The sequence below is a fragment of the Chiloscyllium punctatum genome, chromosome 2 (genome assembly GCF_047496795.1).
Source record: "Chiloscyllium punctatum isolate Juve2018m chromosome 2, sChiPun1.3, whole genome shotgun sequence".
NCBI lineage: Eukaryota > Metazoa > Chordata > Chondrichthyes > Orectolobiformes > Hemiscylliidae > Chiloscyllium > Chiloscyllium punctatum.
The window spans coordinates 33,279,544-33,294,588 of record NC_092740.1 but is presented as its reverse complement, the minus strand read 5'-3'; the positions used below and the strand labels follow the sequence as shown (position 1 = coordinate 33,294,588).

At 41.0% G+C, this 15,045-nt stretch overlaps 1 protein-coding gene across 3 annotated transcripts in view; it reads left to right on the top strand.

The window, feature by feature from the left end:
* Positions 1 to 15,045, top strand: part of LOC140495872 (long-chain-fatty-acid--CoA ligase 1-like) — a 155,169-nt gene that overhangs the window by 83,557 nt on the left and 56,567 nt on the right. For all 3 annotated transcript variants that reach the window (XM_072595086.1, XM_072595096.1, XM_072595106.1), the window contains one exon: positions 8,157 to 8,271. In XM_072595086.1, the coding sequence (XP_072451187.1) occupies positions 8,157 to 8,271 (115 nt within the window). The remainder of the gene's footprint in view (positions 1 to 8,156; positions 8,272 to 15,045) is intronic.

Genomic DNA, 15,045 nt, shown 5'->3' with positions numbered 1-15,045 from the left:
ATTTTTTTTTTACAGTTTTTGCATGATATCTTGTAAATAACGTTAGTTTTGCTGGTGGTATCTAATCCTTTAGATTCATTAGTCGCTGTTTAAGTTTGTTGGTAGGTTTGTGGGCTACCATGATGCCAAGGGGTCTGAATCGTCTGGAAGTCATTTCTGACATGTCTTTGATGTAAGGTAATGTGGTTATAGTTTTTTTGGTTGCGTTCTGTCTGCTTGTTTGGGTTTGTTCTTGAGGAATTGGCAGATTGTGTACCCGTTTTTCTTGAAACATTGTATCGATATTTTTCTTCTGCTTTTTTTGTAGTTCTTGGGTGCTGCAGTGTGATGTAGTCGTTGAAACAATGTCATGCTGCAGCTCTCTTTGTGGGTGTTGGGGGGGATTGCTTCTAAAGTTAAGTATTTGATCTGTGTTTAATGTTTTTCTATAAACTCTGGTTTGAAATTCTCCGTTAACTGTACGTTCAACTGTCATGACTAGGACTAGGAATGGGAGTCTATTGTCCTTCTCCTCCTCCTCTTTTATGAATTTTATGCCTGTCAGGATATTATTGATGGTGTTGTATGTTTCCTCTAATTTGTTCCACTTTATGATCACAAAGCATTTCCACATAGCATTTCCAAAGCTTGGGTTGGATAGATGGGAGGGCAGCTTGTTCATGTCGCTGCATTACTGCTTCTGCTCTGAGCCCTGATATTGGTAATCCCATAGGTGTTCTGTTGACTTGTTTGTAGGTCTTGTTATTGAATGTGAAGTGAGTGGTGAGGCACAGGTCCACTAGCTTAACCATGTTGTTTTTATTGATGAAGTTGGTGCTGTCTGGTGTTTTATGGTCCTGGTTTTCCTAGTAGTGATGCCAGTGTTTCTTTGGCCAGGTTGATGTTAATTGATTCATTTAGATCCTATCTACCTACCTTTTAAAAAGAAAAAAAAAACTGGAAATGACATCACTGACCTTAACAAACCAAGACCTATAAACAGAGAGGCAGGACATATCACCAGCGCTTCACTGATGATGTTACCTAGAATGGTGGTGAAATGTCTGAAAAAAAACCTTCAAGCTCAGCAAGCTAACTTCTATACTTCTCATCAACCTGAGCTACAAACTTCTCAAAAATCACTGTCATGCTGATCTTTCAGTCTTCAACTCTTCTTTCATGCCAGCTGTCCTAGCTCTTACGTTTTTGAAATATTGGCAAATATTTACCTCTTTTAAAATGTCTCTCGTGTTGTAGTCTCCACAGCTCTCTAGGACAGAGAATTCCAGACATTCACTGGCCTCTGGGTGAAGAAATTCCTTTGTATTATGGGTTGCGGTCCTCCCAATTTGTGACCACAAATCCAGCCCCATGTATCAGCACACTTTATTATTTGAAAGAAACAAATAAATAGCTAGCATTGAACAATGCATTCTGGGAAGAGAGCTTGAGAAAAAAGTCTATCTGAATAGATGATGAAGAAAGATGCCAGAGAGTACACACACCATGACAGGGGCGAAGATGATTAGATGCAATTGGATGAATCCAAGCTGAACATTTAATTCTCTCAGCCTAGTATAAATACCTCCCTATTTCTCCCTTTTTTTTAGCTTCGACAAAGAGTCAGTTAGAGTCGTAACGTGAGCTCTTTTCTCTCCTTACAGATGCTGAGATTTTCCAGCATTTTCTCTTTTGGTTTCAGATTCCAGCATCCACAGTAATTTGCTTTTATTTTGAACATTTCATGGCTGAGTTTGCCAATAAGAAGGCAGCCGGAGTGTAAACGTATCGAGGGAAGAACTGGAGAAGCCTTGTATAGCAAATGGTGGTCTAGTGTGTTAGAGATGTACACAAAGGGAGAGACCATTGCATATTTGGAAATGTCAAACATAACTCTACAATTTGACACAATATTGCTCAGGCAGAAACTAATTTCACAAGAAGCAAGTAGAGCATCTATCATTTATCTTTTTTATGAGTTTATGATACTCCCTGTCCCCTATTCTTGCATCCTTTACTAACATTTGGATCTTTTAGAAGACTGAGCAAATTGCTTATGAAATTCTAATACTACTTGTCTTCCAAATTTTTACCTCTGATGTCATTGACACTTCTTTCATTTCTTTAGGGAAGAAATTACGTTCCATTGAAGGAATGCAGTAGTGTTCCAATTGTGTAAACTCCAAACTCACAGATTATCCAGAAACAGTAGGATTGCCAGCTTCCATATCTAGTTTCATCTTGGGCTTTCTTCATCAGTGGTCAGTTCTCTTATTTTCTAAGATCTTGTAACTGAAGAAGCTGTACCTGGGTACCTTTGGACCTAAGGTGGTGCTGTAAATGGCGGTATATAAATGTTTCACTGTACTCATTTAAGCATATGTGCTAATAAAGTTAATTCTAAACTCAGTCTAGGCAGCATTTTAGCCAGTCTATTTCTATACAGTGGGCATCCATTCGCTGCCCAGTACTGCACAACTGGACTCTGCCACCAATACGTTCATCACTGAGCTAAAACATCTTTTAACCATACAATGCTGTTTCTTTAATCTGTATCTTCACCTTGCCTGATAATTCCTCAGTTTCATGTTTGGCTTTGAAACTATTATTGCGCTTGGGACAGTTCATGACATAATGGTACTTTGAATTGCATCTGAAACATCACCTGACCACATGTTGAGTGTTTGTGGGGTTGATTCTCTTAGTGTAAGGACCAAACTCTCTTTGCTTCTGATAATTCTGAGAAGTCTTTCTGACGTTGTTTCTTTTAGTTACAATTCTCCTTTCATTCTGTTGCCTGGCACATGTTGATGGTTAACATTCCATCCTCCATTTTCTGATTTATATAATTGGTTGCCCCTTTGTGCCACAAATGCTGCTGGGAAGGAATGGTTTCCTAGAAAATTTTTAGTGCTTCTGATATTTGTCCTAATGGTTTATGTTAGAGTGTGTAATCTGTGTACTGTGTATTTATTGGCAAATTTAACTCTTGTCAAAACTAGAAATCTGTCTATACTTAATACTTTGACACAGTCCAGTAATTTTAAATGAAAGCAAAGTTTAGAGGTTTCCAAATGAAATTTCTGCAGTCTTGCAGAAACTGCTGAATTCCATGAAGTACTCTTCTAAAATACTACCCATAGTCTTTCTAAATTTGTAAGAATCTCGTCACTTTTCCTAAGCACTTAATAGATTATCTTTCCTGATAAATTTATTAGTGAAAATTAATAATTAAATTTTAATCTGTGTTCAAGTCATTAGGTTCCAGCTGTCCACCAACTCCCCCCCCCCCCCCAGGTCATCCTAAGGTCATCCTTCCCTTCCCCGAGGTCATCCTAAGGTCATCCTTCCCTTTCTGTTTGGTAGAGAAGTAACCAAGGCCCACATTTAACTTCATTCTTCCACTGATCACAACGCTCATTTTAGAAAACAAGCATGAATAATCATACCCCCAAAAATGTTACACTTTAACTCCACCATCCATTGCTACTTATCTTGTCTTATTCTGCAAAAGATAGCTGCATTTAAATAGAATTCAGGACTGTATTTATATCACAGAGCTTTATTTCCATTAGCCACATTTCAAAGCACACTACATTGATTATTCACTTCCCATATTTGTACAGCCAAGTCACACTCAGTTAACTTCATTAATATATCTATCACCTGTTCCTTCATTCCATAAAGGTCTTGAACATCCTTTAGACCATATTAAAGTATAACATGCAAATGCGAGTACTCGTTTATAAATCTAATGCTATTTAAAAACCAAGCCATGCAGTTTACACTTTCTTAGCCATGTCCCATCTTGGAGCTCTGTCTAAGGGAATGCTACTTTTCCCAAAAGTGCAGAGTAGCCTGACACCTTCTCATTGTTCAATGTGGGACTATCACATACAGGAAAGTCTTCAAACAGTTGTAAACCTTCCGTTTCATTCAGAAACATCCAAAGTGAACAAAACACGAACAAAAACTGTATTTGCCTCTGGGAGTAGATAGTGACTGCTTCCATTTCAAGTAGCAACAGATTTATAGTCGATTCACCTAGCTCACATCTACTGGGAACCGGCTGTCAGTTAATTTCTGTCTGGCTTCCAATGCCTGATACTGCACTGCTGTATAATACCGAAGATGATCTTTGACCTGCTTGATATTCTCATTTTCCTCAAGACTGCTGCATCTGTCTCAGCTCTTCAGAGCAACATTCCATCGCCACTCTGAGAGCCCGTAAATATCATTGTCTATGCCAACACATTCATTTCTAATTAGCAAGTTTTGAGAGGATTTGTAGCTCAGGTTGAGGTTCTGGATGTAGGTTTGCTCACTGAGCTGGAAGGTTCATTTCCAGACGTTTCGTCACCCTACTAGGTAACATCTTCAGTGGGCCTTCGGGCGAAGCACTACTGATAATTCCTTCTTTCTATTTAATATATATCAGCAGTGCTTCGCCCGGAGGCCCATTGAATATGTTACCTAGTAGGGTGATGAAACGTCTGGAAATGAACCTTACAGTTTAGCGAGCAAACCTACATTCATTTCTAATTCTTCCAGCCTCTGTTGCACGTGGAGCTCAAAGGTCTGTTCAGCAACTGAAGAAGTTGGATGGAATGTAGCTTTGGAGTCCATCACTTCTCCTGTTTTCCTGCTAAGATTATGAGGCACGTGCTGTCTGAACTGTATGGCACAGCCATTCTTATTTCCCTGTAACCAGTAAAGTCACAGTAGTTCCATGGGATCATACGGCTGCTCTCTCATAAGAGGGAGTGATGACTGGTGGTGGTTTAACTTGAGAGTCACCATGCTCTTCATAATGTGCATAGTGCACCATGTATCGAGACAGTGAGGACTCTGACAAGAAGGGCCATGGAATGCCTCTACATGGACCTTTTGACTAAGGGACCTTCTATCAATGAATAAAGCACAAACCATGACACTTAACAATAATACACTGATACATTCAATGAATGTAGATAGGTCTCCCGCTGCTCATTAACGAGATTCTAATCCCACCATTCAACACTTCCCTCTATATCGAGAATCTTATTTCTGCTGATCTCTCATTACTTTCCCAAGAAACTTGCTAACACCCACATCGTTCATGGCTTCAGACGCATCGAAGAGCTGTTGGAATCTGAGCAAAAGATAGCAGATATTGCTGTCTCAGCTCCTTTGGCTGAAGAAGAGAATGAATTTCTTCCAAGATGCTCCGGATGCGAGAGGCTCGCTATTGTGCACTAAACGCTGCCAGTATCTGAGGCAGGGTTGAAGGAACCTGACCCATGCTTAAACGCTCCAGGAGAAACTAGAAGAAAAAAAACATCTATGTCCTCAGACTCCGAGGGGAAGGGTTGTCAGCTAAGTGGACCTCATAAAATATGAGTTCCCTGATTGGGGCTGTTAATCTAGTCCTGTCAAGGAGCTCTGGCTGGTAGATAAAAAGAGGAGTGTCAGACATTTTGATACTCAGCTGGCTCTGAGGGAGCTGGACTAGTGTCACAGGTTTTCTAAATGTAAATAAAGGGTGACTTGGTGATTGGATACCAACCTCAACCCCATTTGTAACAAAGGCAAATGTCCCATTTGCCTTAATTCCTGTAATTGCTGCATCCCCTACTGTTTGTTTTTTTGTGCATGATATGGGTGATCTAGGAGCTCTGGCAACATTGGAATTGATGAGCCTCAGAGGAAATCTCTCCACTTATAATCATACCTTGTACAAAGGATGGTTGTTTTGGTTTTTTGAGGTCAATCATTTCAGGACATCTCTGCAAGAGTTCCTCAGGAAATGCCCTAATTCCAACCATGACCATTCCTGCATCATGAGGTCAGAGGTGGGAATGCTCACTGTTGATTGCATAATTTCAGCATAATTCCCAACTCCTCAGATACTGAAACTGTCGGTGTTCAAATGCACCTATACTTGGACAATATCCAGGTATGGTTATCACTTGACCACATGGTGTTCATGGTGCGCAAGTGTTAAATAATGACCATCTTCACCAAGAGAGAATATAATCATCCCACCCTTGAAATTCAATGGCACAATCATCCGTGAATCCCCACTCTGTCAACATCCAGGGGTTACAGTTGGCTAGAAACTAAACTGCTAGTCATATAAATACTCTGGCTACAAGAGCAGGTCAGAGGCAAGCAATTCTGCAGTGCCTAATCTGCATCCTAACTCCTCAAAATCTTATCCACCATTCACAAGGCACATGTCAAGGGTGTAATGGAGCATTCACTCAATATCATCAATCCATATTAAAGCAGCACGCTTCATTGGCACCATATCTACATTCACTCCCATCACTACTGGTGCATATTGGCAACAATGTTTACAATCTACAGATTCCACTGCAACAAATCAGTGAGGCGGCTCCTGCAAACTCTACCACCTAGAAGGACAAGGGCATCAGATGCATGCAAACATCATCATCTTCAAGTTTCCTTCCAAGCCACACAGCATCAAGACTTGAAAATATATCATAGTTCCTTCACAGTCGCTTGGTCAAAATCTTGGAACTTCATTTTTAATGGGCATTGTAGGTATACCTACAGCACATGGACTGCAATAGATCAAGTAGATAGTTTACTACCAACGTCTCAAGGGCAATTAGGGATGAGGAGTAAATGCTAGGCCAGCTAGTGATATTCACATACCATGAATAGTAAAAATAAAACCCAAAAGGACAATTGCTACAGTTGCGCTCTCCTTAAATAATGTTCCTTTTTTTTATTCTTCATATCAAAATGGACAACCTCACTTTTCACCACATTATTTTCCATTTAACAAAGTTTGGCTCATTTTTTTAACCTGTCCAAATTCTGTTGCAGTTTCCTTGTTTTTTTTTAAATAAATAGTTTGTTCAACTACATCCCTATTGGGAAATTCTCCTTTCTACTCTTCATAATAAACCAATACATGATTTATAAACATCTAGCGGAGCACAATGACATAAAATATCAAAATATTTATGAAAACATCAAATCTAAGTCGAAATGTAATTTTTGGGGTGCTGATATACCCAGCAGATATTTTTATCCCCCTCCACAGAACTTGCTTTCTACCTTAATGAAACAAATTCAGCAAAATTGGTATCTATTGTAAATAGTTGAGGCCCCAGCACAGTTTCCTGCAGCAGTCTACTAGTAACAGTTGGTCAAGCTGAAAATGCTATCTCTCCGCTTCCTGTTAATCAATCCTCTATTTATGCCAATAAATCAACCATAACACAATATGCTGTCTCCAGTATTGACCTTTGGCCTCTAATTGCCAGTTCAGGAAAAATCATAGAGTGACTGTTCTCCATGCAGTGTGGAGTAAGGACTCCCATTTGACCCTGTCCTTTGGGTCCTGATGCAACTCAAAATCCTGCTCCCAGAATTGTTTGCAGTCCTCCAAATGTGCTCTTCATGTTTACCATAATTTCTTTGGTTTTGATTCTGTCTACCTCCGTATAGATCCCAGTACTTTGTTTTACTTTAATGGTCTCATTAACATGTGTAACAACATTTATTGACTGTACCTGTCGCTCCAAATCTCTCTCATGCTCTAGTCAGTTTAGGCATTTACTTTCAAGGAATACTTTCAAGGACTTCCTCATTCTTTAATTCTGAGCAAAATGTTTTTTTTTGCCAACTGCTTGCCCATTCTGAATGCTCATTGATGTCTTCTGGCATTTTGTTGCAATCATCCACTGTCTTAGCTTTCCTTCCCAGTTTGGAGTAATTTGCAAGTTTGAAACATTACTTCTGATTTTCAAGTCAAATTGTTTATGTAAGTATTGATCTGCTGAGTGCCTGATGCTATTGTGTCAAACACAACTTCTCATAATTTGTCAATTGAGAAACATTTCTCTCTCTCTCTCTCTCTCTTTTTCCTGTTAGTTATCCATTCAGCAACTCTCATCCATTGACTCATCACATTCTATCCCCAAGTCAATATCTAAATTTTAAAAAAATTAAGCAATGGGGAAAGGGCAGGATTTTGGTATTAAACATTTCTATCAAAGTGCTGAAAAGGGCAGGCTGTGCTCCTTCTGCACTGCAAGGTACGGTAATCCTGTAATTATTTTGTGATCTGAAACCTCTGTAAACCAACCCAAAAGTAATTATTTGGCCTTAAATATGATCTATAATGATATCACTGTAGGATATACTTTTCTTTTGTATTTCAGAGTGGTGAACTTGCTCGGAAAAGTGTACTACTTAAACAGAAAGATCTGATAACTTCATACTATGTGGATGTGAGAACCCTGTATGATGTGATAAAAAGGGGTTTGGTTATATCGAGTAAGTATTGTCTAATATTCTGTTCTTTGGATAATGGTTAATATCCAGTTGTGCAATTGGAGCATGCAGTAGAGGAAATAGCAAATTTGATAGACAATCAATTGGACCTGCAAGTAACAATCTACAGTATACTAGTGAGGGCTAGGAGGATAATGTGTGCCAGTTTTGATGGGATGGTGAGAACAAGGAGAATGAGCAGCTAATTTTCATTATTGTGATTAATTTGAGTTGGTGAAACTGTGAAATCTGGCTTCAATTTGGTGACCTTGTTATTTGAACTAAATTTATCCCTTTCTTTTGACCATGAAAGCTTATGTTGTAGTCAAACACCACGGCTGTTCACACACATCTAGTTTTGCTGCTCATCACAAGATCCAGTCGTATCTCCACCTTTGCAGACATGGAAATGAAGTGCTTTAATAAGGAGTTGTATACACATTTTGATTCTCTTGCTTCCTTCCTAATCAAACGGTTAGGTCCTTCATATCTTTGCAATTGCTCTCACCAAGTAACACAGGTGTCACCCCCCCTGTAACCGTTTCAGTGCATTTTTCCTTGCTAGGTTCTTTACATCCTTCCTGAATTGTGGATTGCCACCTTACTGCGGTGGAGTGGTTTGAGTGTTCATTGATCCTGAAGGTGATGCTATCAGGAGTTCTCAACTTTTGGCAGGGCCAGCCATGACTGTAAGGTTGGAGGGGAGAACCAGAAGAAGTGCAATCCAAACAAAACCTTAATGGCGATCCAGATGTGGAAGATATTCATGTGATATCATGGATGCAGTGCGGAGATCTCCAATTATCAAGATTTTCCCTTGTCACTGGAACTGGATCGACCTTCTCTCAAGGACGGTGTGTCTGCCGAGGTGCGACAGCCTTGCTGTAATGATTAGATGTCCCAAACAACGTGCCTGACTTAGAGGAATTCAAGTCCGCCTCGACGTAGAATGCAAGCCCTCCGGTGATCAATGGGAGGTAATGGGGATAGGAATGAGAAATCTGAAAGTCCCTCGCTTTGGTCCGGCACATACGTGACTCAGTCATTTTGCTCTCAACATAGGAACAGGAGCATGTTTCAGCTGCTTTCCACACGACTGAGCAGCCCTCTTCGGGATCCATACAGCTCACCCCATAAGCAGAAGATGCGAGAAAAGGTGCCCCAAACGTAATTTGTCCATCACCACCCTGGCTGGTAAACCCTATCCAGAGGCTCAGCTACCTGCAGTCTCTAAACCAAAGTCAGACTCAATCTCAGAACCTGGAGTGTAGGAACCCTCATCGATAACCAGCAAAAAATGGTCCTGATTGAAGAACTGCCCTTGTTGCCTGTGAACTCAGGCACTTCACCATCGAGATTGCTGCTCTCCGGGAGACCTGAAGGTGAAGGGCCTCTGCAGAGGGAAACCTGAGGATCATCCCAGGAAGCACAGATTTGGATATGCCACTGAGATTGAACACATCAACTGACTCTCGGTGTGCCCTTTTGGCATCAGCAATTGCCTAATGACTCTTCATCCGCAACCTGCCAAGAATCAGCAGGCAATGGTCATGGGTACCTAATCTCAAACCCTTGATGCGATAGTTGAGACCAAAGAAGGTTTCGATTATAGGACCGAACACAGCAACATTCCTAATGAAATTAAAATCACCATTTTTGGAGAATTCAATACTAGGGTTGGAAGGCACTTCTGATTCTGGAAAGGAACCATTGGAAAAGGAGGAGTTGGGAATTGCCCCACTCCTCAAATGTGCAGAACACACACTATTCCACAAAAAGACAAATTCAAGACCTATTGGAGGCATCCACGATCTTCTCATTACCCAGATGATGACCAGTGAAGAAGACTGCTGGACAGATCACTGGCTCATCTGCTCCTCTATGTCCATCACATGCTACCAGAGGCAGCTGAAGATGAAGAAACAAAGAGGGGAGGGAGGAGTTGACCAGAGTTGATTGGGACCCTAGCAGGGAAGATGGTGGAGCAGCAGTGGCAGGAGTTTCTGAGGGTAATTTTGGAGCCCCAGCAGAAATTCATCCCAAGGACGATGAAACATACTAAGGGGAGGATAAAGGTAACCATGGCTGACCAGGGACGTAAGAGTCAATGTAAAAGAAAAGGCAAACAATCTGGTAAAGATTAGTGGGAGGCCAGAGAATTTGGAAACCTTTAAATGCCAGCAGAATATTACTATGAAAGCAGAAAAGTAGGGAGATGATGAAATATGGGAGTAAGCTAGATAATAATATAAGAAAAGGTTGTAAGAGTTATTTTTATATGTCTAAAAAGCAAGAGAAAACAAGAGTGGGCATTGGATCTCTGGAAGGTGAGGCTGGAGATGCAGTGATGGCGAACAAAGAAATGGCAGAGAAACTGAATAGGTACCAAAAGCATACCCAAACTTTGAGAGAATTCGAGATGATTGTAGTGGCTGTCACTAAGGAGAAGGTGCTGGGGAAGCTGAAAAGTTTGAAGGTGGATAAATCACCCAGACTGGATGGACTATACCCTCGAGTTCTGAAAGAGACAGCTGTGGAGATTGCAGAGACAGCTTTCAGCAATCGCTAGAGTCGAGGAGAGTCCCAGAAGATTGGAAAATGGCTAATGTAACACCTCTGTTTATGAAGGGCGGGAAGCAGAAGACGAGAAACTATTGACCAGTTAACCTGACTTTGGTCATCCCTGTATGATTTTAAGAGTCCATAATTAAGGATGAGATTGTGGAGTACTTGAAGTGCATGAAAAATAGAGTGGAGTCAGCACGGCTTCATTAAGGGGTGGTCATGCCTGAAAAATCTGTTCGAGTTCTTTGAGGAGGTAATCAAATGTTTAGACATAGGAGAGCCAATAGATGTGATTTATTTGGATCTCCAGAAGACCTTTAACAAGGTGCCACACAGGAGGTTGCTAAATAAGATAAGAGATCAAGGTATTAGAGGCAAGGTACTGGCATGGATAGAGGATTGACTGACTGACTGGCAGAAGGCAGAGAGGAGGGATAAAGGGGTCTTTTTCAGGAATGCAGCCAGTTCCACAAGGGTCCATGTTGGGATCACAACTGTTTGTCTTGCATTAATTATCTGAGCAAAGGAGCTGAAGGCATTTTTGCTAAGATTGCAGAAAACACAAAGATAAGTGGCTGGGCAGCTAGTGTTCAGGAAGAGGGGAGGCTGCAGAAGGACGTGGACATGCTTGGCAAGTGAGCATAGAAATGGCGGATTGAATACAAAGTGGCAAAATGTGAGGATATGCACTTTGGTAGGAAGAATAGAGACTTAGACTATTTTCTAAATGTGGACGGCTTCAGAAATCTGAACTGCAAAGGGACTTGGGAGTTCAGGATTCTCTTAAGGTTAACATGCAGGTTCAGTTGGCAGTTAAGAAGGCAAATGCAATGCTGGCATTCACTTCAAGAGGGCTAGAAAACAAGAGCAGAGGTGTACTGCTGAGGCTGTACAAGGCTCTAGTCAGAGCACATTTGGAATCTTGAGAGCAGTTTTGGGCCCCATATCTAAGGAAAGATGAGTTGTCTTTGGAGTGGTCCAGAAGAGATTTACAAGAGTAATCCCGGAATGAAGGACTTGTCATGTTATGAGCAGTTGAGAACTCTGGATCTGTACTAAAGCTTAGAAGGATGAAGGGTGATCTGATTGGAACTTGCAGAATTTAAGAGGCCTGGACGTAGTGGATGAGGAGAAAATTTTTCCACTAGTAGCAGAAACTAGAATCTGAGGGTACAACCTCAGAGTGAAGGGATAACCCTTTTGAACTGAGATGAGGAGGAATTTATTCATGCAGAGGATTGAATCTGTGGATCTCATTGCCATAGTTGGCTGTGGAGGCCAAGTATTTAAGACCGAGGTAGGTTCTTTATGAGGAAGAGGTTCAAGGGTTACAGGAAGAAGGCAGGAGAATGGGATTGGGAAACATATCAGCCACAATCAAATGGTGGAGCAGACTCAATGAGTTGAATAGCCTAATTCTGCTCCTATATTTTATGTTCTAAACAGTTTAGCAAAGAGCCAAACAGACCAGCAAATTTCCAACAATGTCTTCACCATAATCTCCGAAGAGATCATCTTAACGGATTGGAGGAAATTGAGACAAAGCTAAAGACAGCCATCATCTCTCACTAGAAGAAACCATCAGCTAGAAGACCAGGAAACACAAAGCCTGTTTCGGCAAGAATGACCATGTCATCCAAGACCTGACCAGGAAGAAGAGAAAAGCTTTATGTGCCTGACAAAATGACACTACCAGCGAGGCAAGGAGCAGAAGTCATCAGACAGTAAAGGCTGAGTTACAAAGAAGAACAAAGGAAATAAAGAATCAGTGGTGGTCTGAGAAGGCTCGAGTAAGCAAATCCATGCTGACAAGCACGACACCCAAGCTTACTTCAGTGCCACCAAAGCAACATAAGAACTAACACCCTTGGCCTCAAGCCAGTGCGGAATAAGGATGGCATCCTTTTCAGAGACAGTAAACATCATCCTCTAATGGAGAGAGCACTTCAAAGAATGCATAAACTGACTATGATGTGTTTGAGGTTGGCAGTTGCAAGGCTGAGTGTTCTGCAAGGCTCAGTGTTTGGACCACAGCTTTTCACTTTATGCATTTAACAATGTAGATGAAGGAACTGAGGGCATTCTGGCTAAGTTTGCAGATGATACAAAGATTGGTAAAGGGGCACGTAGCATTGAGGAGGTGGGGCGGCTGTAGAAGGATGTGGACAGATTAGGAGAGTGGGTAAAGAAGTGGCTGATGGAGTAGAAAGTGAGAAAGTCTGAGGTCATGTACTTTGGTAAGAAGAATGGAGTCTCGGGCTAGTTTCTAAATGGGGAGAAAATTCAGAAGCCTGAAGTGCAAAGAGACTTTAGAGTTCTAGTCCAGGATTCTCTCAGACTTCCAGGTGAGACAATAATTAGGAAGGCAAATGCAATCATGGCATTTATTTTGAGATGCTTTAAACATAAAAGCAGGGATGTACTTCTGAGGCCCTATAAGGCACTGGTCAGATCATATCTGGAGGACAGAGGAACCTCGATTATCTGAAGACAATGGGCGGACAGTTTTGTCGAGCAGATAATTGATGATTCAGATAATTGATTTGAACTTAAACAAAGAATGCAGTACCGCATGTAATTGCATTAAACAGCATGTTTCGAGTCTTTATTTAATTCATTCGCTAAAATTTTGTACAAACACTGACTATCGCTTAAAAATTCTTGATGTTTTACAAGTCAGATCACTTTTTGTGTACTTGTACAGTAAATAAAATTCATTGAAGTGAAGGTCAGTGATTATTTTTGAAGAAAATATCCAGCCACTATTGCTTAAGATGATGCTATCTATTTTTTTGCGAATGATAACATTTGGCAAAGATGCATCAACTTAATGGTATCGACTTTGTCTTGTGTTTCGTATCATTCCATGAAAAATTGCAAACTGTCGATTAGCTTTGTTAATGGGGTCTGAAGGAAATTTTGGTTTCTGATTTTCCTTACCATCCACTGCATCCATACTTTCCCACTGTTCTTCTGTGACTATGTTGACTATCTGATCGTTGCTGAATATCTCTATTCTGATGTTATTGTCACAGTTCACTCATGCATCGATCTCGGCCTCTACAAAGTCTCCTAATCCCAGCTGTCTGCAGCTTTCGATGTCAGTGGTTAGCCTTTGATCTGGATGGGTGTTCTCTTCACTGTCATGGCGACCAACACGCAAACCATTGTATCAACACTCTGCGATTGTCGATGGCTTGATGCAGTTCCAATCATGAACAAAGCGTCCTTGACCGTGAATGCCTTCATAATTTCTTGCACTCATTTCTCTGCATTGTCTTCACCCAGTACGGCATGCAACATGTTACGGCGATAATATTTTTTCGTTGTTGTGATGATTTCTCAATTGAGTGGCTATAACCTTGAAGTGGTGTTTGGTGGTAATAACAAACACTTGATAGCTCCATCTGCTGATTCTAACTGGCTGCCTTTCATAGTGTGTGCCCCCGTGTTGTCAACAAGCAGAAGGGTGCATTGCTTGAGTCCAGCGCTTGCCAAATGTGACCTGACAGCAGATACAAAATCTTCATGGAACCAGGATAAAAAACTGGACGTATCATCCATGCTTATTTTGTGTTTTGTACTTCATGGGAAATGAGTTCCTGTCACAGTTCTTGAAGCAATGTTGATTAGCATATTGCCCGATACGGACAAGCGGCAATTTGAGTGCTGGTGGCGTTGACACAAGGGAAGATTGTGATGTGATCCTTCTGCACTTCATGTCCCGACGCCTGCTTTTCTGTGGTGGATTCGAGTGTTTTGTTCAGCAGTGCGCACCAAAACAATCCACTTTCATCATTGTTGTACAATTGCTCATTTCACCAGTGTCTATGTCATCCTGAAGTCTACCATTATCCTTATTCCTTAGTACAGTTCTGAATTTTGCAAAGTTGGACCATGTACTCTTTCTGCCCAAGTCTTGGTCATTAGCCCCAAACCAAAATATTGAGTGACTTAACAGCAATGAGCATTTGCTGTCCAGTTTGTTGGAAGTCCTATTCTAGTGATGCAATTTTTTTGTTTCCTCTTTCTCTTTCCCCTCCCGGCCCACTCCCTTCATTTTCAGCTCACTCTGTCGTTCTCTTCATTTTGAAGAATGTGCTGTTGAATTCCGACAAGAACTAGGTATGGAGTCTTCAATGTTACAACTGATGTGAAATGGTGATGACCTCCACTTACAACTGGAGGCACAAAATTATAGTAATCACAAAC